Source organism: Geotrypetes seraphini, chromosome 3 (assembly GCF_902459505.1).
Source record: "Geotrypetes seraphini chromosome 3, aGeoSer1.1, whole genome shotgun sequence".
NCBI lineage: Eukaryota > Metazoa > Chordata > Amphibia > Gymnophiona > Dermophiidae > Geotrypetes > Geotrypetes seraphini.
In genome coordinates, this window is record NC_047086.1 from 178,623,436 (window position 1) to 178,645,330 (window position 21,895).

A 21,895-nucleotide genomic window follows, 5' to 3' on the forward strand; every position below is an offset into this window, starting at 1 on the left:
TCTTTGCCCAGGAGCTCCTGCTGCATCCTGACTGGAAGTAGGTTCCTCCACTGGCAGTGTACAAGAGTTGCACACATGCTTGAGCTCAAAGTTTTGCTTGAGTCACTTTGAGGACCAACACTATCAAAAGAGAAAGAAGCAGCAAATCAGTGTTATAGTCACTTGTCTAACAAGGGAAGAGAAACATACTGGAGCTTGGCACCAGAATCAAGACAGGGGTGGTAGAAAGGAAGGAAAGGATGGATGATGCTGGGCTTAGGAGTGGAGAAAGAATATGAAAGAGGCAAGCTGAGCAGGTATGGCGGAGTGAGAAAGACATTGCTGGACAAAATTTGTGGGGAGGGGGGAACATGACTGCTATGATTAGATAAGACAGGTGATAAGGGAGAGAATGGCATGGATGTTGCTGGGTAGAGCAGTATTTTGAAGAGAATGAAAATGTGTCTGACAACATATATTCTGGCTTGATCCAAAGGTTAGTCTTGCCGATCATACAAGATCACTTCTACATTGCTGCTTAACTATTGGTGGTTATAAATCAAGCATACAAAAAATGAATTCCAGTAATATTGAAAACTAGTCATTTAATAACTTATTTTATTGAATTTTTTCAAATACTTCAAATTACATGAAATTTGATCAATATTTTGAAAAAAATAAAAACTAAATTCAATGTACCAGCATATATCCAAACAAAATCAGTGAATATGTACAAAACAAGGAAAACAGACCAAAAGAAATGAATGGATTGAAAAACTGGTATCTGTATGTTTATACTAAGCCATCATTCCCCAGAAGCTAATTCAGACACCATTTCAAAAACCAAAATCAATACAGAGCGATGTGATTATCTCATTTCAATACTGGAACATGGATCAACAAAGTCACTGAAGCTCAGTATATAAGTGATACTAGTGTATGGACTTGGTCCATTATTATTCTCCATGCAGTTAGTCCTCATATAAAGGTAAACCTTGTGCAAATTAAGGCTTCTGTAGATCTTGAACTTGTTTAAAAGATATAAAAGACAGGGCAGTAAGAGACACCACTTGATGGACTTGTTATATCCTTCACCTGTGATCTCATACAAATCAAATTATTCCTATGCAGATGCATTTCTAGTCTTAAGAGGCAGTCAAGTACAGATCTTTGGGTGATAAACCAGTACCTGTCCATAGTAAGAGACTGACATATAGCCGTACCGATGTATCTATATACATAGGCTTCATATATAAATTTCCCTATCCCATATAACAAGAAGTACCAGGTACACCATGCAAAGAACAGTAGATACCATAGTCTAAAGCTGTAGAGCATGTACCTTTCCCAAAATCAGCTAGGTTCTGTCAAAACAAACTTGTTTTTTAAAATTTGCAGGCCAGCTTCACATTTACATCAGATATTCCAACAGGCACTCTTTTCTTCTCATATGGATATCACTGTTCCAAAGTGATGGGTGAAGCTAAAGAATGACAGCCTGCCAGCAGGAAGAACTTGTGGCTGTTATTCAAACCTGAGTAATAGTTATAGTCAATAAATAGAAGGAAAACAGACAAAATGCAGTAGTCAAACATATTGAAAGTGGCCGGGCACAATTCATCCCAACAGAATCTGTTTTTCCAAACCAAACACTCAACCCTAGAAACTGTTTTATATGATGTATAATGATAGAGCCACGACCCCACCCTTTAAAAAATAGTTCTAGTTAAATGAAGCACTGCTATTACTCAGAGAACTTAAGGTTTGAAGTTCATTATCTTTTTTTTTTTTTTTAAACACATTGTTGTAAACAATCAAAACACATTCTTCTTTTTTATCTTCCCTTTTCAAGGTTTTCTTTTTCAAAGCAAAAAAAAATCATAGAACCATCAAGCCAACAACTTCATATTTGGTTTGGGAGTGTTCTGTCCATACCACCAATGTTTTAGGCACAAGAGATGAGAAATGGAGTGGTCAATTAGACATTCAGCATGTCCTCATCACTGTCATCATGAAATGATTTTACATTTGGAGAATTCTGATCCTTTCTTGGTCCTGCTCTGCCTATAGTTTTCCCTCCATTGTGCAAATCTCGTGTGTTCTCATCACTCACTATGTCAACTGACTTGCTTAATTGGTTTCCACTCCTGTTTGGCTCTTGGAGCTTTTTGCCTCTCTCTGAGCAAATCCTGACTTCTGGAATGATTAGAACTTCATCCTCACTGTCTTGGTCATCCACAGGCAGAGACGTGAAAGCTGTAGATCTGACAGCACTGGCAATGATATGACCATTTTCTTGGCTCTCTTTTCGTAGCTTCTGATTGCTTGATGAAATTTCTTCCATAAGCCATTCTGTTTCATTTTCATCTGCCTCTTCATTATTTACCTGCATAGCACAAAGGAAAAAAAAAAAAAGAGACAGTATGCTTTATGTATTGCTCTATTTGCTAAACTAAGCAACAAAATTACACTGGACAACAAAGTTTTTGTTTCTTCAACGTTTTAGGGTGTATCTTACAGATTTTTCGCTGCTGACCACGACAATCACATTTAAAATTACATATCACATACCGTTTTAACATAAAAGTACATTGCAATTAATTCTTAGCCTAATTCTTAATATAGACCTATTGCTCAGTTATACCTTGCTGGATATAGTGTGGGCATGTCCAGGTATACATTCAGGGCAGGTTGCATATCGTCCATGGAAATTATGCAGGCTGGGCATGCTTGTACATGGGCTTGATGGATGCTGCCTGAAAAGGCTAAATAAAAGCAGTTTGCATCTAGGGATAATCTTCATTATGTGTCTGCCAGTTCGAGTGTATTTTGATGTTAAAGGCATAGTATTGTCTATGTAAGTAACTTAATCAGTAAGCCAGTTAATTATTAATTGCTATAGGACAATTTGTGACAATGTTGCAACAGCTATGATACATTCTGCTACATTTGTAGTGATTACATGCTTAAGCCTCAAAGATGCACAATGACTCCACTTGTTAATAAAGCATATGAGCTGTACTTCGGCTGCAAGATTGGTGATCAAGACAAACCATGGCCTTCTCACATTTGTTGTGCAAGATGTGCCGTCAATCTTAGAGCTTGGCTCCAAGGTACTCAGAAGTCAATACATTTGCTAGCTCAATGATATGGCGAGAAGGATTACTTGACAGACTGTTACTTCTGTCTGACAAATGTATCTGATTTCTCTGGTTAAAAATAAGAAATCAATTGAATACCTCAATCTTCCTTCAGCCATGAGACCAGTGCCTCTTGATGACAGTCTTCCATTGCCAAAGCCACCAGAGAAATGGAGCTTAAATGAAACAGAGGAAGAACCTGCAATGTACCAGCCAAGCACTGACAGTGACATTGATCCTGATTTTGAACCATGTACATCAGGTGAGCCTCATCTTATAACACAGTCAGAATTAAACAACCCAGAAGCAAAAGCAGAATTATTGGGTTCAAGACTGCAGGGATGGTGTTTACTCTTGCCAGGTATGAAAACTTCTGTCTTTTGAAGCCGCCAAGACAATTTAACAAATTTCTTTGCATAGGTTGAAAACCTCTGTATCTGCACTGACATTGAAGGGTTGTTCACAGCTTTGGGTTATACGCAGAGTGGCATCTTTTTATCAATTCATCAGCGTTAAGCCTCAAGGCTGTTTTGCTACACAATGACAATGTATACCCGTCTATACCTATTGTCTATGCTGCACACATGAAAGAAACATATGAAAACATAGAACTGATATTAAAGCATATCCAGTACACAAAGTATAACTGGAACATCTGCGGTGATCTTAAAGTAGTAGCTCTGCTACTCAGAATGCAGCTTGGATATACCAAGGACTGTTGTTTTATTTGTAAATGGGACAGCTGTGCTAAGGAGTTGCATAACATTCAAAAGAACTGGCCACTTAAGAATTTGGTTTCAGGACAGAAAAATGTGGTACATGAACCACTTGACCTGACAAAGATATTTTTGCATCCTCTTCACATAAAACTTGGACTGATGAAAAATTCTGTAAAAGCGACGAACAAGGAAGGCATTTTTGTCAGTCCACAGATCAGACGCATCATCAATGATGAGAGATTTGAAGATCTGTTAATTGGGCCAGAGAAAATTGGAAAGCATTCAAGGATGTCGTCGAGAATTTTCTTGGCTGTTACAGAGCACCAAACTATATTCAACTGTTCTCTTAGACTTCCACGGCTGGCATCATGATTGAAGCAGGTTTCCGGGTCTTGCTGCGTCTGGTAGAAAAAACTAACGTTTCAAATGCTCAACCCTTGAAACTGTATTATATGATGAATATATAATGATAGAGCCACGACCCCACCCTTTAAAAAATAGTTCTAATTAAATTAAGCACTACTATTACTCAGAGAACTTAAAGTTTGAAGTTCATTATCTTCTTTTTTTTTTTTAACACATTGTTGTAAACAATCAGAACTCATTCTTATTTTTTATCTTCCCTTTTCAAGGTTTTCTTTTTAAAGGCAAAATAAATCATAGAACCATCAAATCAACAACTTTATATTTGGTTGGGAGTGTTCTGTCAGTACTACCAATGTTTTAGGCACAAGACAGGAGAAATGGAATGAAAGAAAGATACAGCATGATGGCTGAAATGTTAGTTTTTTCTACACAGATGCGGCAAGACCCAGAAACCTGCTACAATTATATTCAACTGGTTGACAAACTTCTTAGGGCATACAAAACCATAAAGTGCAACATGTCACTGAAGACGCACTTTCTACATTCACACTTGGACTTCTTCCTCAGAAATCATAGTGCAGTCAGTGCGGAACATGGCGAAAGAGGCAGACCAAGCTGCAAGCAGTCAACGCGTGGATGCGGTGCTGGTGTAAGGAAGAAGGATTCCACTTTGTACGCAACTGGACAACGTTCTAGGGGAAGAGCAAGCTATTCAGGAAGGATGGACTCCACCTCAGCGGAGACGGAACGAAGCTACTTGCAAGCAACATCAAGAGAGAAATTGAGAAGTTTTTAAACTAAAAAGGGGAAAGCCGACCGAGAGTCGATGGTTCAGGAACCGGTATACCCAGAGGATACCATGCAGAAAGATAGTGGGGAAGACTCACCGAATCATAAGCAAGACAGAAATCTTGATGGATCGAAAGGGACACAAAAGGGAAGGAAATGCAAGAAAGTAACAGACCACAAACTCAAGTGTATGTACACGAATGCAAGGAGCCTAAAGAATAAGATGGGAGAATTAGAAGCTATGGCACAAAAAGATAACCTTGACATCATCAGCATCACAGACACATGGTGGAACGAGGAAAATGTCTGGGACACTATGCTACCGGGTTACAAGCTAAACCTCAGAGACAGAGTGGCTCAAAAAGGTGGGGGCATTGCCTTATACATCAAAGAGGGAACTGAGTCTACCAGAGAGAACACAAAGAATAAGTTAGAGTCTCTATGGGTCAAAATTCCGGGAACAAATGGAACGGAAATGAAGATCGGCACCGACCCCCAGGGCAGTCCGAAGAAACTGATGGAGAAATGACTGACAAGATTAAACGCAACTGCAAGGAAGGCAACACAGTTATCAAGGGCGACTTCAATTATCCAGGGATAGACTGGAACCTAGGCACCTCTGGCAGCGGTAGGGAGACCAAGTTCCTGGATGCTGTAGGCGATTGCTTCCTGGAACAACTTGTCAAGGAGAATATGAGAGGAAATGCAATTCTGGACTTCTGGTTGCCAATGGAGGTAAGGGTCATCTTCAAGTTCACCTGCCTTTGCTTCAAAACCTTAACGGGTTCATCCCCAATTACCTGTCACACCATTTTGTGTTTCCAGGCACCACTTGCACACGTAGTGCTTACCTGTTTGCCTTCCCCTCCCTGAAGGGCTGTGTCTACAAGAGATTCCTTGACAGAACACTGTCATTCCAAGCTGGCAAATGGAATAAATGTCTAACCACCCTCATTTCTAGTGCACCCTCCTACCAATCCTTCAGGAAATCAATTAAAACCTATCTCTTTGATAAATTTCTCCAACCCCTCCCTACCTTGTTACATCACTGAAATACCTGCTGTATCTCTGACATATTTCCAGTTATACCCAACCTCTCTCGGCTCACTAATGTAATTGAAATTTATTCCAATGTACTTGACAATTCTTCCTGTAACATCGCTGTATATGTACAGTCTCTTCCTCTGTAAACTGCTCTGAACTGCTTGTGGTATTGCGGTATACAAAATAAAGTTATTATTATTATTATCAATAATAATAATTCTAAATGGACTACAAGGACCGGCACAAGGTGTAGAAGTAGAGGGGACGCTGGAAACCAGTGATCACAATATGATCCGCTTTGACCTGGACACAGGGGCAAAATATCAATCCAGTACGATGGGCAAGGTGCCTGAACTTCCGAAAAGGGAATTACGAAGGGATGAGACTTATGGTGGGGAATTAAATTAAGAAGAGGATAAGCACTGTAAAAATGCTAAAACAAGCATGGTCCCTTTTTAAGGACACAGTCACAAGGCGCAAAATCTATATATCCCATGTATCGGCAAGGAATCCAAGAGGAAAGAGGAAAAAGAACAAGGAACCGGCGTAGCTCACTGTAGCGGTGAAAAAAGTGATCAGAGACTTTGTTTAAGGAGTGGAAAAGGTGAAAAACAGACGAAAGCTGGAAAAAGCACAAACAGCATCAAAGCAGGTGCCATAAGGCAGTAAGAGGGGCCAAAAGAAACTATGAGGATAAAATAGCCAAGGAGGCAAAAATCTTCAAGCCGTTTTTTCGATATATTAAGGGGAAACGACCCGTGAAAGAAGCGGTGGGGCCATTGGCTGACCATGGAATAAAGGGAGTGCTAAAGGAGGGCAAAGCTATCGCTGACAAACTGAACACATGTTTTGCATCTGTGTTTATCGAAGAGGATATACACAACATACCGGAAACCAACAGGCAATACGCGGGAAACGAAGATGGGAAACTGACAGGGTTGACAGTCAGTCTAGAAGAGGTATGCAGGCAGATTGATAGGCTTAAAAATGATAAATCCCCAGGACCAATGGCATCCATCTGAGGATAATCAAGGAATTGAAAGGGGCTATAGCTGAACTGCTTCAACAAACAGCCAATTTGTCTATCAAATCAGGAAGGATTCCAGAAGACTGGAAAGTGGCGAATGTTACGCCGATCTTCAAGAAAGGTTTGAGGGGAGATCCGGGAAACTACAGACCAGTGATTCTGTCCGGGAAAGATGGAAGAGGCGCTGATAAAGGACCGCATCATTGATCACCTTGATGGACACAATCTGATGAGGACCAGCCAGCACGGTTTCAGCAAGGGAAGATCTTGCTTGATAAACTTGCTGCACTTCTTCAAGGGAGTAACAGGCAGATAGACAAGGGCGAGCCGGTCAACATTGTATATCTGGATTTTCAAAAGGCTTTCGATAAGGTCCCGTATGAACGACTACTTCGAAAAATTGCAAGCCATGGAATAGAGGGTGAAATACTCACGTGAATTAAAAACTGGTTGGCGGGTAAGAAACAGAGAGTGGGGGTAAATGGACAATACTCTGATTGGAAAAGAGTCACAAGTGGAGTGCCGCAGGGTTTGGTGCTTGGGCCCGTGCTCTTCAACATATTTAAAAATGACCTGGAAATTGGTACAAGTGAGGTGATTAAATTTGCAGACGATATGAAGCTATTCAGAGTAGTGAAGATGCAGAAGGATTGCGAAGACCTGCAACATGACATAAACACGCTTGTAACATGGCAAATGAGGTTTAACATGGATAAGTGTAAGGTGATGCATGTCGGTAACAAAAATTTTATACACAAATATAGGATGTCTGGTGTGGAACTCGGAGAGCCCCCCCCAGGAAAGAGACTTGGGAGTACTGGTCGATGAAGCAGTCCACGCAAAGTACGGCGGATGTGAAAAAGGCTAACAGAATGCTAGGAATGATTAAGAAGGGAATCATGAACATATCGGAGAAGGTGATACCATTGTACCAGGCCATGGTATGTCCCTACCTGGAATACTGCACCAGGCACTGGTCGCCGTACATGAAGAAGGACATGGTACTACTCGAAAGGGTCCATAAAAGAGCGACTAAAATGGTTAAGGGGCTGGAGGAGTTGCTATACAGTGAGAGATTAGAGAAAATGGGCCTCTTTTCCCTTGAAAAGAGGAGACTGAGAGGGGACATGATCGAAACATTCAAGATAATGAAGGGAATAGACTTAGTAGATGCAGAAAAGTTGTTCACCCTCTCCAAGGTAAAGAGAATGAGAGGGCACTCTCTAAAGTTAAAAGGGGATAGATTCCTTACAAACATAAGGAAGTTCTTCTTCACCCAGAGAGTGGTCAAAAACTGGAATGCTCTTTTGGAGGCTGTTATAGGGGAAAACACCCTGCAGGGATTCAAGATAAAGTTAGACAAGTTCCTTCTGAACCGGAACGTACGTAGGTAGGGCTGGCCTCAGTTAGGGCACTGATCTTTGACCTAGGGGCCGCTGCAGGAGCGGACTGCTGGGCACAATGGACCACTGGTCTGACCCAGCAGTGGTAATTCTTATGTTCTTATGAAAGGTTTCACCAGGATATTGGCACTATGGAAAAAGAGATATCAGGGCAACTGGACTCCATCAATGCTGGCTGACTATTGCTGTACACTGCATCGAGATGCGTCGGACACTGAGTACAAATGAAAATCAGGAGGAAAATACTTTTATCCATGGCGAACTATCACAGTATATCAGAAACTTTGTGCATTAAAACATGTTAAACACAAACGGTATTTTGAAGGGGGTCTATCATAATCACCAGTTTGTTTTAAGGAAGCAAAACTTTTGGAAAAATTTGTTGTCCAGTGTTATTGGTCAAAAAAGGAAACTCTTCCTTTTATAAAACAGAAAAATAAAATGTACAGCAACTTTTGATTGAACTACCATATTTCCCCATGTATAGGCTGCAGGAAATACCGATGTAGGTTTTAAAACTCTTAGATAAGCCACCCCATGTTACTAGCCATGGCTTATCTAAGAGTTTTAAAATCTACAGTGGCCTATATAATGGGGCGGCCTATACATCATTTCCCCGCCCCTTTTAAATATTTATTTATTTTTCTATACCATTCACTCAAGGAAGCCCAGAATGGTTTACATGAATTTATTCAGGTACTCAAGCATTTTTCTCTGTTTGTCCCGACGGGTTCACAATCTATAATGTACCTGGGGCAATGGTGGGATTAAGTGACTTGCCCAGGGTCATAAGGAGCAGCGTGGGTTTGAACCCAGAACTCCAGGGTGCTGAGGCTGTAGCTTTAACCACTGCGCCAGATCTCCCTCGCCACCATTCCTGCCAGTAAATACCTCCTGGATGGCTGTCTCCTCCAATCATGCTGTTCAGGGCAGGAACGACGTTTGCGATCTCAAGCCTCGCCCTACTCCACTTCCTGATTGGCTGCCATCAGTTCTCATGACGGCAGCCATTCAGGAAGCAGTGCAGGGCGAGGCTTGAGATTGCAAACATCGCTCCTGCCCTGCACAGCGTGATTGGAGGAGACAGCGCCTGCCAGCAGAGATGGGTTTGAATCTGACAGCGGCGCATGCAGAGGGGCACCAACCTGACCCCCAAGTGATGAATTCATTGGGTCCACGCCTTCCACCAGTATCCAGAGTTTGCTCAGGTATTTAAGGGTGATGATTTTTGAAAAAGTTCAGTTATGGTACTCCTCTAATGAGGCGGCTTATCTAACAGCGAGTTTTATATAAATCTTTATTGATTTTCTAAGCAGATAAAAAGTGCAAACAGTATACATTCACAGAATTTAAAATAAAAAAAGCACCTACATACTTACAAATTACTAAAACAAATTACCCATCCCTCCCTTCCTCCCTGGATGTGTGTGTAAAGAAAACTTAATCTAATGAATTACTAATCATTAATTTGTTTACCAAAGGACTCTAATGGATTCCAAATTTCTTTAAAGTTTTTACTTTTCCCAGATTGTTCCGCTAACATTCTTTCATAACGATAGTATAAGCAAAGTGTTTCCCAACAAAAGGTAAAATTTTAATTTCTCGTGATCAATTGAATGGCCACCCCAGTCATTATAAGAAGTCTCTACTTTTATGTTTATCTATTGTACTATTAGATGTCCCAAAAAGAATTACATCATATGACAACGGAATATTCACTCCTAAAAAAAAAAATTAATTTTTTCCAAAATTGACTTCCAGAAGTTAAGTATCAACGGACAATAAAATACAAGGTGGTCCAATGTCCCAATTTCAAGATGACAGTGCCAGCATCTATTAGATTTTGTACTATCCAATTTTTGCTATCGAACTGGAGTCCAAAATCTTCTATATAACAGACAAAACAAAGTTTGCCTCATTGATGCTGAAGATGTACAACTCATCCATCGGGTCCAAATCCATGACCATTGAATAGTAGAAATATTCTGCTGTGTTTCTATACTCCAAATATCTCTTAAGCTTGTTTTTGATGTTTTTGAAAGATATTCACATGTTAATTTATACCATTTGGCAGCCTGAAGACCCTGAAAATCCACTTGGAAACATATGGTTGGCAAACTGTGTTGAGTTACCAAAGTATGCCATTCAGGGAACCCTTTCTGAATGGCTTGTTTTAATTGCATCCACTTAAAACCTTGAGTCTTTGAAATATTTTAACGATTATTTTAATTGAATTAAAGAGGCCAAATTATCATCCATAATGACATCATTTAAGGTTCGAATGCCTGCTTTTAGCCAATGTTTCCAAAGGATCTTTGCATTGCCTATCATGATCTTGGAGCTTAACCATAGGGACTAGCACTTTGTTTTCTGTATCGGGATTGGAGTTAAACGATCAATAAATTTTAACGTAGTCCAGGTTGAATGAAAAATAATATTGTCCTTATAAATTCAAGGAAGCCTGATACTCAAGATATGTTTTAAATTAAGTGGAGCCATAAGATGACTTTCAAGAATCAACCAATCCGGTAGATTCTCCATGAGTTCAGGAAAGATCCAATACATACCCTGACGCAAGATAAAAGCTTGATGATCCTTATAAAAATTTGGAAAATTTACCCTTCCCATCGGATTTAGACTTTTGTAATGATACTAAGGCTATTCTAGGATTTTTACCAAGCCAAAGAAATTTTGAAAGAATCCCATTTAGTTTTTTGTAAAAAGATTATTGAAAATAAATTGGTAACAAACTACAGGTGAAATCATCATTTTGATAGTTTGGACTCTCCCCTACCAGGAAATATGTAGTGAATTCCATTGCTCACACATTTCTTTGACCTTCGACAGTAAGGATCTTTCATTTACCAACATGATATCTTCCAGAGTTTTTTGTATTATTACACCTAAATATTTTATATACTCTTCCTTCCAAAGAAATAGAAATGGATCAAATATTCTCTTTACATAATGAACATTCAACGGAAGAACCTCTGATTTACTCCAATTTATCTTGTACCCAGAAAATTTTCCAAAACGGTCTATCAATTGTAATAAATGCAAATTTTTTAATGTCTTCAGATAAGCCACCCCATTTACCGTATTTTCACGCAAATAACACGCACCCGTATAAAACGCGCACACGTGTATAGCGCGCAGAAATCACGATGATAAGCACAAAAACTTTGGTATAACGCGCTCACGATTATACCGCGCATGCTGCCCGACTCTCCGTTCACCCCCCTGACTTCCGTGCACTGCCCCGCCTCTCCGTGCGCTGTCCCGACTCTCCGTTCACCCCCCCTGACTTTCGTGCACTGCCCCGACTTTCCGTGCGCTGTCCCGACTCTCCGTTCACCCCCCCTGACTTCCGTGCACTGTCCCCCCTTGAAGGTCTGTCCCCATCCTGAAAGCCTGATGCCCCCCCCCGACGTCCGATACATCCCTCCCCCCGAAGGACCGCCGATTCCCCAACAATATCGGGCCAGGAGGGAGCCCAAATCCTCCTGGCCACGGCGACCCCCCAACCCCCCCCCGCACTACATTACGGGCAGGAGGGATCCCAGGCCCTCCTGCCCTCGACGCAAACCCCCCCCCCCCCCAACGACCGCCCCCCCCAAGAACCTCCGACCGCCCCCCCAGCCGACCCGCGACCCCCCTGGCGACCCCCACGACCCCCCCCACCCCCCTTCCCCGTACCTTTGGTAGTTGGCCGGACAGACGGGAGCCAAACCCGCCTGTCCGGCAGGCAGCCAGCGAAGGAATGAGGCCGGATTGGCCCATCCATCCTAAAGCTCCGCCTACTGGTGGGGCCTAAGGCGCGTGGGCCAATCAGAATAGGCCCTGGAGCCTTAGGTCCCACCTGGGGGCGCGGCCTGAGGCACATGGTCGGGTTGGGCCCATGTGCCTCAGGCCGCGCCCCCAGGTGGGACCTAAGGCTCCAGGGCCTATTCTGATTGGCCCACGCGCCTTAGGCCCCACCAGTAGGCGGAGCTTTAGGATGGATGGGCCAATCCGGCCTCATTCCTTCGTTGGCTGCCTGCCGGACAGGCGGGTTTGGCTCCCGTCTGTCCGGCCAACTACCAAAGGTACGGGGAAGGGGGGTGGGGGGGTCGTGGGGGTCGCCAGGGGGATCGCGGGTCGGCTGGGGGGCGGTCGGAGGTTCTTGGGGGGGGACGGTCGTTGGGGGGGAGGGGGGTTTGCGTCGAGGGCAGGAGGGCCTGGGATCCCTCCTGCCCGTAATGTAGTGCGGGGTGGGGTTAGGGGGTCGCCGTGGCCAGGAGGGTTTGGGCTCCCTTCTGGCCCGATATTGTCGGGAAGTCGGCGGTCCTTCGGGGTGGGGGTGCGAGTGGTCCTGCCGGGGGGGGGGATGTATCGGACGTCGGGGAGTCGGCCGGGCAAGAGGGCTTGGGCTCCCTCTTGCTCCGATCGTGGGTGCGGGTGGGAGCGCGTGCGAGCGGTCGTTCGGGGTGGGGGTGCGAGTGGTCCTGCCGGGGGGGGGATGTATCGGACGTCGGGGAGTCGGCCGGGCAAGAGGGCTTGGGCTCCCTCTTGCTCCGATCGTGGATGCGGGTGCGGGTGGGAGCGCGTGCGAGTGGTCGTTCGGGGTGGGGGTGCGAGTGGTCCTGCTGGGAGGGTGAATCGGGCGTCGGGCGGGGTGGGAACTATGTTTTAAAACTTTTGTATACCGCGCTCACGCATATAACGCGCGAGGGGTATGCGCGGTAGGTAAAAACGCGTATAACGCGCGCGTTATATGCGTGAAAATACGGTAAGTAAGCACAGGTTTGTAAAACCCGTGTATAGGCCATGGCCTATACATGGGGAAATATGGTAAAATGATTCTAATAATCAATCTCCCATAGCAGAATGCAGGTTTGATTTTCTGGATAACCCCAATGAATATTTATCATTTATATACACATGCATTCCACCTCAGATCCAGGTTACTTTGTAGTGGCTGTTTTGAACTCTCAAGAATAAAAAGCCCAAGAGCTAGTCTCGATGGGCGAACTTAACGCGGGGCTGGGTGGCCCGCCGGATCGCCCATCGGACTAGTTAGGCCGAAGGAGGGGTAGGGGTAGCGAGCCCAAAGGGGGTCGGTCGATAAGAAGGGATCGCATTGGCTGTCGCGGCCGAAAGGAATTGTGGGGGAGGGAAGGGTTAAAAGGCAGGGCTCGCGGAGGACCCGAACAGTTTGGGTCCTCCGAAGCAGCTTTCAGTTACCGGCCGGGTTCGAGAGCGCGGGCGGGGCCTTCCTTTCTTCTTGCCTCGTGTCGGGCCGCCGTTGGAGCCTGTCGGCCGGATCAGCGTGCAAAAAAAAAAAAAAAAAATCTGTTTTCTCTTCTCTCTCTGCCACGTGTCCGGCGGCGAGCATGGCGGATTCCCAGGCCGACGCCGCAGACCCGGTGGAGATTTCCTTCGTGGCAGGCGGCTCCCCCGACGAGGATGAAAACCTCGTGGTGAGTATAGCTGTGGGGGGGGGGGCCGGCAGTTGCCTCCGAGGCGCTCCCGTGCATCGGCACGGGCTGCTATAGCGCTGGAGGTAGTGGGGGTGGCGCCGGTTGCACGTCGCGGTGTGGGGTCTACCCGCAGGGGCAGGAGCCGGAACCCTGCCGCGGGAAGGGGGAGGAGCGTCGTGGGGGCGCAGAGCTCGGGTGCCTTGCCGGCCGGGAGGGTCACGGTCGTCGGGGACCCGGGGGCGGTGGCCCCGGAGCCTGCCCATCATGAGCCCGCTCCCAGGGGGGGTAGAGGGCCGAGGGGAGAGCCGGCGGCGGCGCCTGAGTTCCCCATGAGATCGGGCTGGGGGGGGAATGCGCCCGAGTCTGCCGCTGTTCCTGGCACCCCCTCGACATCAGGAATGGGGGGAGGTGGGCCAACGGGCCCAGCGGGCTGCTGGGCTCCCTGGTCTACAGGTCCCTGGCGCGCGCCCTGGAGTGGAACCCCCTGGGTGTCAGTCCCTCCACCATTTCCTCCTTATCCTTGGGGACCGGGTGCGCTTGGGGGTAGCGGGGGACCTCATGTTGGGGCTGGTTCTACGGGGCTTACTACCCTTCTGCTGTGCCAGTTGCTGGCCCCTGTTCGGATTTCTTCCCACAGGACATCGCTGCGGGACCTGTCGAGATGGCTGGGACTTCTGATACGGGACAGTCTAGCGGAGGAACGGCTGCAATTCCACAGATCGGTGGTGGAGAGCATGCTCGAGACCAGCAGCGTCCAGCTACAGTGGCTGCTGCGGAAGGCGCCACTTCGGGAGCGGCTGGAGGCGGACACAGACCTGGAGACGACCGGATCACGGGTAACATGGCCCTAGGGGCTGGGGTTAGTGTTCGGGGAAACCGGGGGAAGAAAAAGGGTAAGGGTAAAAAGAGACGGGGAGGGGCAGAGATTCTTCTTTGTCTTCCTCTTCCTCCTCTGCAACCTCTTCTTCCTCTTCTTCGTCTTCCTCCTCTGGGTCACGTCGGCGGGGAGAGGGAGAGGATCAGGCGCGAGAGGGCACAGATCGGGGCGCCCCTGCGCTCGTAGCGTTGTAAGTGGACGGCGCTTGGTGTGTGCAGTGGGGCTCATGCTTGCTGCCCCTCTCCCGGCCACCTTAGCAAAGGATCCTGGATCACTGGGGGCAGGAGTGGGGGTGCTCGTTGTGTGCTGCCTGTTTCTTCACAGGGTTGCCGGGCCGCTGTTTTTGACTGCCTCATGGGCGGCTGCTAGGCCTTGTGGTGAGGCGGTGGGGCGGATATGGCCCCCTTTTTGCCTCTGTACCAATATGTTATACTAAAATATAAATATAATAAAATTAAATTAAATAAAACCGAAACCAAACCTCATTGAATCAGGTTCCGCAGTCTGTGCCTGACTGGGGGGGGAGCTTGGGGCGCGGTGGATACAGATTCTGCCTCGGCCCCTGCAGTGGGGGGGTTTCCTGCCCTGTGGCTCCTCTCAGTTGCTCTTGCGCGTGGGTGCTGCTCTTACGCGCTGGCTTCGTGTCCGTGCGGAGGGAGGCTGGGTCCTTCTGTTGGAGGGCGGGTGCCTTGGTGGCAGGTGGGGGAGTTCGCTCTGGTGGCTCCTTGCTCTAGGGCCTTGTTCCCTCTTCTTTATGGTCTTGCGGTCTCCTGGTGAGTCGGCTCCTTCTCCTCCTTTTCCTTCTTCCTGGGGCAGGGGTCCGGATGGGGGGGGGGCTTGGCCTGGAGGTGGGGATGTCAGTAGGGGCTGAGGCCACTGACGGGTGTTCTATCGGGTGTGGATGCTTTGGGGGTTTGCTGCTGCTCTTTTGGTTTTGTTTCAGGTCTGGTGATGGCAGTCTCCAGGGATCGTCTCTTCTTCACTGGTGGTCCATGGACGGAATTTCGGATACGTTGGAGCCAGCGTGTGACGGGGTCCAAAAGACTTGGTGGTAGCTTCGGATGGCGCCACTGCTACGGTGGCATGCCCTTTTGCCGGCTGTCTGCAGGACATGGAGTTGTTCTGTGGCAGCGAAATGTGGCTTGGAGGTGGCCTAGCTTCCCCTTGGGGGATTGGGCTGATCTGGTGCTGTGAGCCCTCCGGGAGAACAGGACCGGGCGGTTCTGGGGTCTCTCTGGGGGGCAGTGCTAGGACGGTTCTGTGGACCCCCCGGGGGGGCAGGACCGAGGGGTTCTGTGGACTCCCCGGGGGGGCAGGACCGGGGTGGTTCTGTGGACTCTCCGGGGGGGGAAAATCCAGGGTGGTTCTGTGGACTCCCCGGGGTGGCAGGACCAGGGTGGTTCTGTGGACTCCCCGGGGGGGCAGGACTGGGGTGATTCTGTGGACTCCCCGGGGGTGGCAGGACTAGGGTGGTTCTGTGGCCTCCATGGGAGGGCAAGATCGGGGTGGTTCTGCGGCTCCTCGGGGGGAACACCCAGGGTGGTTCTGTGGACTCCCCGGGGGGACAGGACCAGGGTGATTCTGTGGACTCCCCGGGGGGGGGCAGGACGGGGGTGATTCAGTGGACTCCACGGGGGTTGCTGGACTGAGGTGGTTCTGTGGCTCCCTGGGGGTGACAGGTCCAGGGTGGGGTTCGGCGGCCTCCCTGAGGTGGGAGGACCGGGGTGGTTCTGTGGACTCCCCGGGGGGGGGCAGAACGAAGGTAGTTCTGGGCCTCCTCTGGGGGCGGGGCCGGGGTGGTTCTGTTAACTCTTGGAGGGGAGGATCCGGGCAACGGTTCTGGGGACTCCCGGGATGGGCTAATGCTGGCTTGGTTTGGATGGTTTCCTTGGGGCTAGCTGGGGTAGGTTCATTGGTATCCAAGGAGGGGGCGAGCTTGAGTGGTTCTGGTAATCTCCTTAGAGCACGATTGAGACTGGGTATGGTTTAGAGACCTCCTAGGGAGGACTTGGTCAGTCTGGGGTTCTCCAGTGCGGGCTGGGTGGTGCTGGTGCCACGCTACTGGTGGTGCATGGCGTCGGCCTGAGTACCATGGGTTTGCAGTGCCCTCCCCTAGGGCGAGGGTTGGTGATAGATGGTTGGTGCTTGTCCCAGATGGAGCGGGTGCTCCTGGTTGAGGGGGGTGCTGCAGTGCGGGGCGCTGAGGGGCCCTGGTTCCAATGCTGAAGGACTTTATTCCCCTGCCCTGCAACGTGGGGCTGTTTCGGGGTGCCTCGGTGGCGGGTTGTGGTTGGACTAGGTGTTTGGTGGTTTCTTAGGGGCAGGGGACTAGGTGTTGCGTGGGCTAGTTGCTGGTTGGAGGGTGTTGCGGAGTTGCTATCATGGTTCCTCTGGTGATTGGCTCCTGCTTGGTTGTTTTCATATTTCGGTCGTGCGCTGACTTGCGGTTGGTCTGGTGGTGGCAGGATTGGGTGGTCCTGGTTCTTTGGGGCGCGGGCTGTATGGGGGCCGATGTGATATAGGGTGCGGTCCAGGTGCCTCGGTCTGCGACCCTTTCTCACCCCTTCCTCCTTTGGCTGGCTTGCCGCTGTTCGTGGCGCTTGTCTTGGGTCGTTTTGGGTGGGCAGGGCTAGGGTGGTCCTGCAGTATCTCGCATTAGCTCTGGGAATATCTGTTCGTTATCTGGTGGTGGGTCCCGTCCTGAGTTTATGGCCATCCCCTTTTGGACCTGGGGGTTTTAATCGGTGGCCCCGTTGGGTTGGAGTAGAGTTGTGCGGTGCATGCTCGGGCGGGGCTGTGTCGGGGGGAGGCCCATTTTGGATTAGGTTAGTCTCAGTCGGTTCCTTCGGGGACTTCTTGGTCAAGACTAGTTTGCTGGATTTGGAGCCGGATGCGGGCGTGTTATTCCTTGTCGCCCCTCTGGTGTATAGGTGCGAGTTGGGCTTGGGGTCTTAGTCCTGGTTCTTCGGGTTCTCCTGGCGCCTTGTTGGCGTGGTTGCAATCGGTCGGATCGGCTCTCTTTACGCTTGGTGCCGGTGGGGGTGTATCTGGGTGTGGGTCGGCTGCTTCCTGTGGGGGGATTGCCCTGCGGCTGTGTTATGTGGTGCCTTCCCTCCAGTTTTTCCAAGCTGCTATGCTGGCGGTTGGTGCCTTGGGTTACAGTCTGGAGATTCAGGGGCAGGGGGCTGTTCTGGTGATGTCCAGGGCTGTCGTCTTGATTTGTCTCGCTTGGGCTTGGTGGACTGTTCAGGGGGTTCCTCCATGGGGGAGGGGTGGGGCGAGCAGGGTCCTTGTCGTCCTGTTAATGGGGTGGTTTCGGCAGGGTTTGGGTCTCGTCCTTGGGGGTCCGATTCTGGGTTTCGTCCCACCCTCTGGGTGGGTCCTGGGGGCTTTGGGGTTGAGCTTGGAGGTCAATTGGTCTGGGTTGTGTCTTGCTGGGCTTCTGCTTCGTTGAGCCTCATGATGGGCTAGCAGTTGTGATTTGCTGTTGGACGACTTCGCCTCCTGTTGCGAGCGAGTGTTGGTCTTCTAGCCGCAGCCCTGTTTTCCTTTTATTGGGGGGGGCCTGTAACGCGTTACAGGCCTGTGGCGGTATCCCGAGCTACTGGCTAATGGGCTCATCAAGGGATGAGCGGTGGGCCGGCTGGGAGCTGTGCCTGGTGGGTCGGATGACCCTGGATAATGGGGCATGTGTGGGACATGCCACCCCTCGGACCCTTGCTTAGACGGCAGGGTCGGGGGCCAATTACATCTAATGGTAGCTCGGGATCAAGGTCACAATGGTGATACCATTGTTATGGGTTATTGTTAATGTGTTATTTATGGCTGTTAATTTATATATTGATTTATGTAAATGTTATCTGAATATGTTAATATTCAATAAACAGGGCTGCGGCCAGGTATTACCAACAAAGTGTATTGTCTCATTGAGATAGGTGAAAGGTATGTTGGGAAGGGGATAATGTGTTATATAGAGGCGGGTCACTCCAGGTCCCGCTGTTATAAAAAGCCCAAGAGCTAGTCTCGATGGGCGAACTTAACGCGGGGCTGGGTGGCCCGCCGGATCGCCCATCGGACTAGTTAGGCCGAAGGAGGGGTAGGGGTAGCGAGCCCAAAGGGGGTCGGTCGATAAGAAGGGATCGCATTGGCTGTCGCGGCCGAAAGGAATTGTGGGGGAGGGAAGGGTTAAAAGGCAGGGCTCGCGGAGGACCCGAACAGTTTGGGTCCTCCGAAGCAGCTTTCCCGCCCGCCCGCCCTCTAGTTTTGGGGTGTGTAAGGTAGTCAGGGTGGCGGTATCCCGAGCTACTGGCTAATGGGCTCATCAAGGGATGAGCGGTGGGCCGGCTGGGAGCTGTGCCTGGTGGGTCGGATGACCCTGGATAATGGGGCATGTGTGGGACATGCCACCCCTCGGACCCTTGCTTAGACGGCAGGGTCGGGGGCCAATTACATCTAATGGTAGCTCGGGATCAAGGTCACAATGGTGATACCATTGTTATGGGTTATTGTTAATGTGTTATTTATGGCTGTTAATTTATATATTGATTTATGTAAATGTTATCTGAATATGTTAATATTCAATAAACAGGGCTGCGGCCAGGTATTACCAACAAAGTGTATTGTCTCATTGAGATAGGTGAAAGGTATGTTGGGAAGGGGGTAATGTGTTATATAGAGGCGGGTCACTCCAGGTCCCGCTGTTATGGGAATTGGAAGCCTCTATTCTATTCTACAAAGGATTAACAAGGAAAACTGTTCCCACCTGAGAGAATATTAGTAGGATAATTATACCGTACTGCTTAGGATAAATATCTATATATGGTCTGTATATTCTGAATACATTTTATATTGAGGAAGCTGAAACCCTCTCCTGTTATTTGAGTCCCACACTGAATTTCTGAAGTACAGTACAGAGGAAAATTGACAAAACATTTTACATGAGCAACTGTTTAGCCAGGTAAAATGACCACTGAAAAATGTTCCACTCTCTCAGTGCAACACTTAATTTCAATCTGGATTTCATGCATACAAGGTTTCAAAGTGCAATGTTTCATAAAAAACATCACCACACATTATGGGCATATATGATAATAAAAGTGCTTGGCAATATACCAAGTACACCATGACATTACGTTTTGTATATCTAAAATCTCTTGACCCTTTTTTTGATGGCCCATTCGTATAAGACATCTGCATAAGGTTGAGAGATTTTTAAATATGTTTGATTTATTACTCTTCTGTTGGCCAGATATGAGCTTGATATCCAAAACATTTGCTACTTATTTTGTACAAGCTTTTTTTAAATATATCAGTAGCAAGAGAAATTACCTTTGTGTACTTATAGGATACATTTGAACTTCTTCTACAGCAACTGTTTATTTTCTGTATCACGGTTTCCCTAACAAAAATAAAAAGGAGATGAAAACATTTAACAAACTATAACACAACCAAATATTAGTAATAAGACCTGTGGATTACAGAAATTAACTACAAAACTGCAGCAAGGTACACCTCGCTTTAGTTCTGGATGTCATATTGCACAAAGTATATAAAAACAAAGCAAGGTCCTCTACATGGTCCTTTGGGGCTCAGAGTCCAGGGCCCTTAAGGTTCCGCTTCTGCTTGGTTCTTGTTTAGACCTCCTTATTTGGATGGGTTGGGTGGTTTGTTCTTTTTCTGCTATCCTATCATTGGTAACTCTCTTGTTATGCTGGCAGCATTCTTTTTTTTTTCTTTTGCAAGACAAGTTTATTGAACAACAAAGTACAAACCAAGAAAGCAGCAGATATAACAATTTCAGAATACAAAATACAGTGCCCAAAACACCAAACCAACAAACAGGCGAAGATAGTCAGAGCCTGGGTTGGGTTCTTATACTCATCTAAGCCCCAACCTACAGAATCCCCTACAGAGCCCTGGCCCTCCCACTCACCCCCAACCCACTGGCATCATAGGGACCACTGGCTTCCACAGCCGGTTGAGTATATGGCTTTTAATCAGCGGGGGTAAAGTGTCCAAATAAGACGCCCAAACGGACAAGAAAAGCTTACTACGCTGACGAGAAAACCGAACGGACAAGGATTCCCATACCATTAATAGATGGAATTTGTTGTGCCAATACCAAATGGTGGGTGGGTAGTCCTGGAGCCAATGATTTAAGATACATTTCTTACCTACTATATAGCCCTTGCGGATAAGTAAATAATCACCGGCAGAGCGCCCACCCAAAAAACCCTTAGCTAAAAAGAGAATCCCCTCAACCTGAGATAGAACGGCATAACCCACCAGGGTCTGCAAAGTAACAACGGACCTCCAACCAAAAGGAGCGATAGCCATACAAGACCAAAGACCATGCACTCGAGAATTATTCACCCGGTAGCATTTCAAACAGATAGGGGTAGAGGCACACCCAAAATGAAAAGCCTACATCTGAGAAATATAACCCCGATGAAGTACCCGAAATTGACATTCCTGAAGCTCAGCACTCTGCACCACCCGAGGGATCTGCTGCACCAGGGAGACAAGGATGTCACTCGAAGGCGGCAGCCCAAGTTCAAAGTCCACAGAGATAGAAGCTGAGAATAATCCCTCCGCGGCTGCAGAGCCACCAGCCGGCGATGGTATTGAGATACCGAGAGCCAATCCCAATCAGCATCAAAAAAGAAATCCTGAAAAGTGATCAGAAAAACATGCTGGAAGGAATCCCTGGACAGAGTAGCAACATGAGAGAGCTGCTGGTATGCAAAATGATTCAGAACACTCAATGACCAGGACGCCTGGAGAGCAGGAAAAGAACAAGGACTCCCATCCGCCGGAAGGAAATGCCCCAGATTACAGAGCCCCTTTCGCGCCCACCGTTTAAAAACAACATTATCCTGACCGGGACAAAAGGCCGCGTTACCCACTATGGGCAGTAAAACGGAGCTAGAAGACAAATGGCCCCAAAACCGCAACACACAGCGCCAGGCCATGCGCAATGGGTGAACCAGACAGCTATGAGCCCCAAGACCCAACCACTGCTTCCCATCCCAATGTAAGAGATAAGGCAAAGCTCAGGGAAAAAAAAAAAATAATCGGCCTCCAAGGTTACAT

At 47.7% G+C, this 21,895-nt stretch overlaps 1 protein-coding gene across 1 annotated transcript in view; it reads right to left on the minus strand.

Moving 5' to 3' along the window:
- Positions 1-580: 580 nt before the first annotated feature.
- The window catches only part of IGF2R (insulin like growth factor 2 receptor), a 358,657-nt gene continuing 337,342 nt past the window's right edge, over positions 581-21,895 (minus strand). The window contains exons 47-48 of the mRNA XM_033935794.1: positions 20,132-20,201; positions 581-2,365 (exon numbers count right to left, since the gene is read on the minus strand). Of these exons, the coding sequence (XP_033791685.1) occupies positions 1,958-2,365; positions 20,132-20,201 (478 nt within the window). The 3' untranslated portion in view covers positions 581-1,957. The remainder of the gene's footprint in view (positions 2,366-20,131; positions 20,202-21,895) is intronic.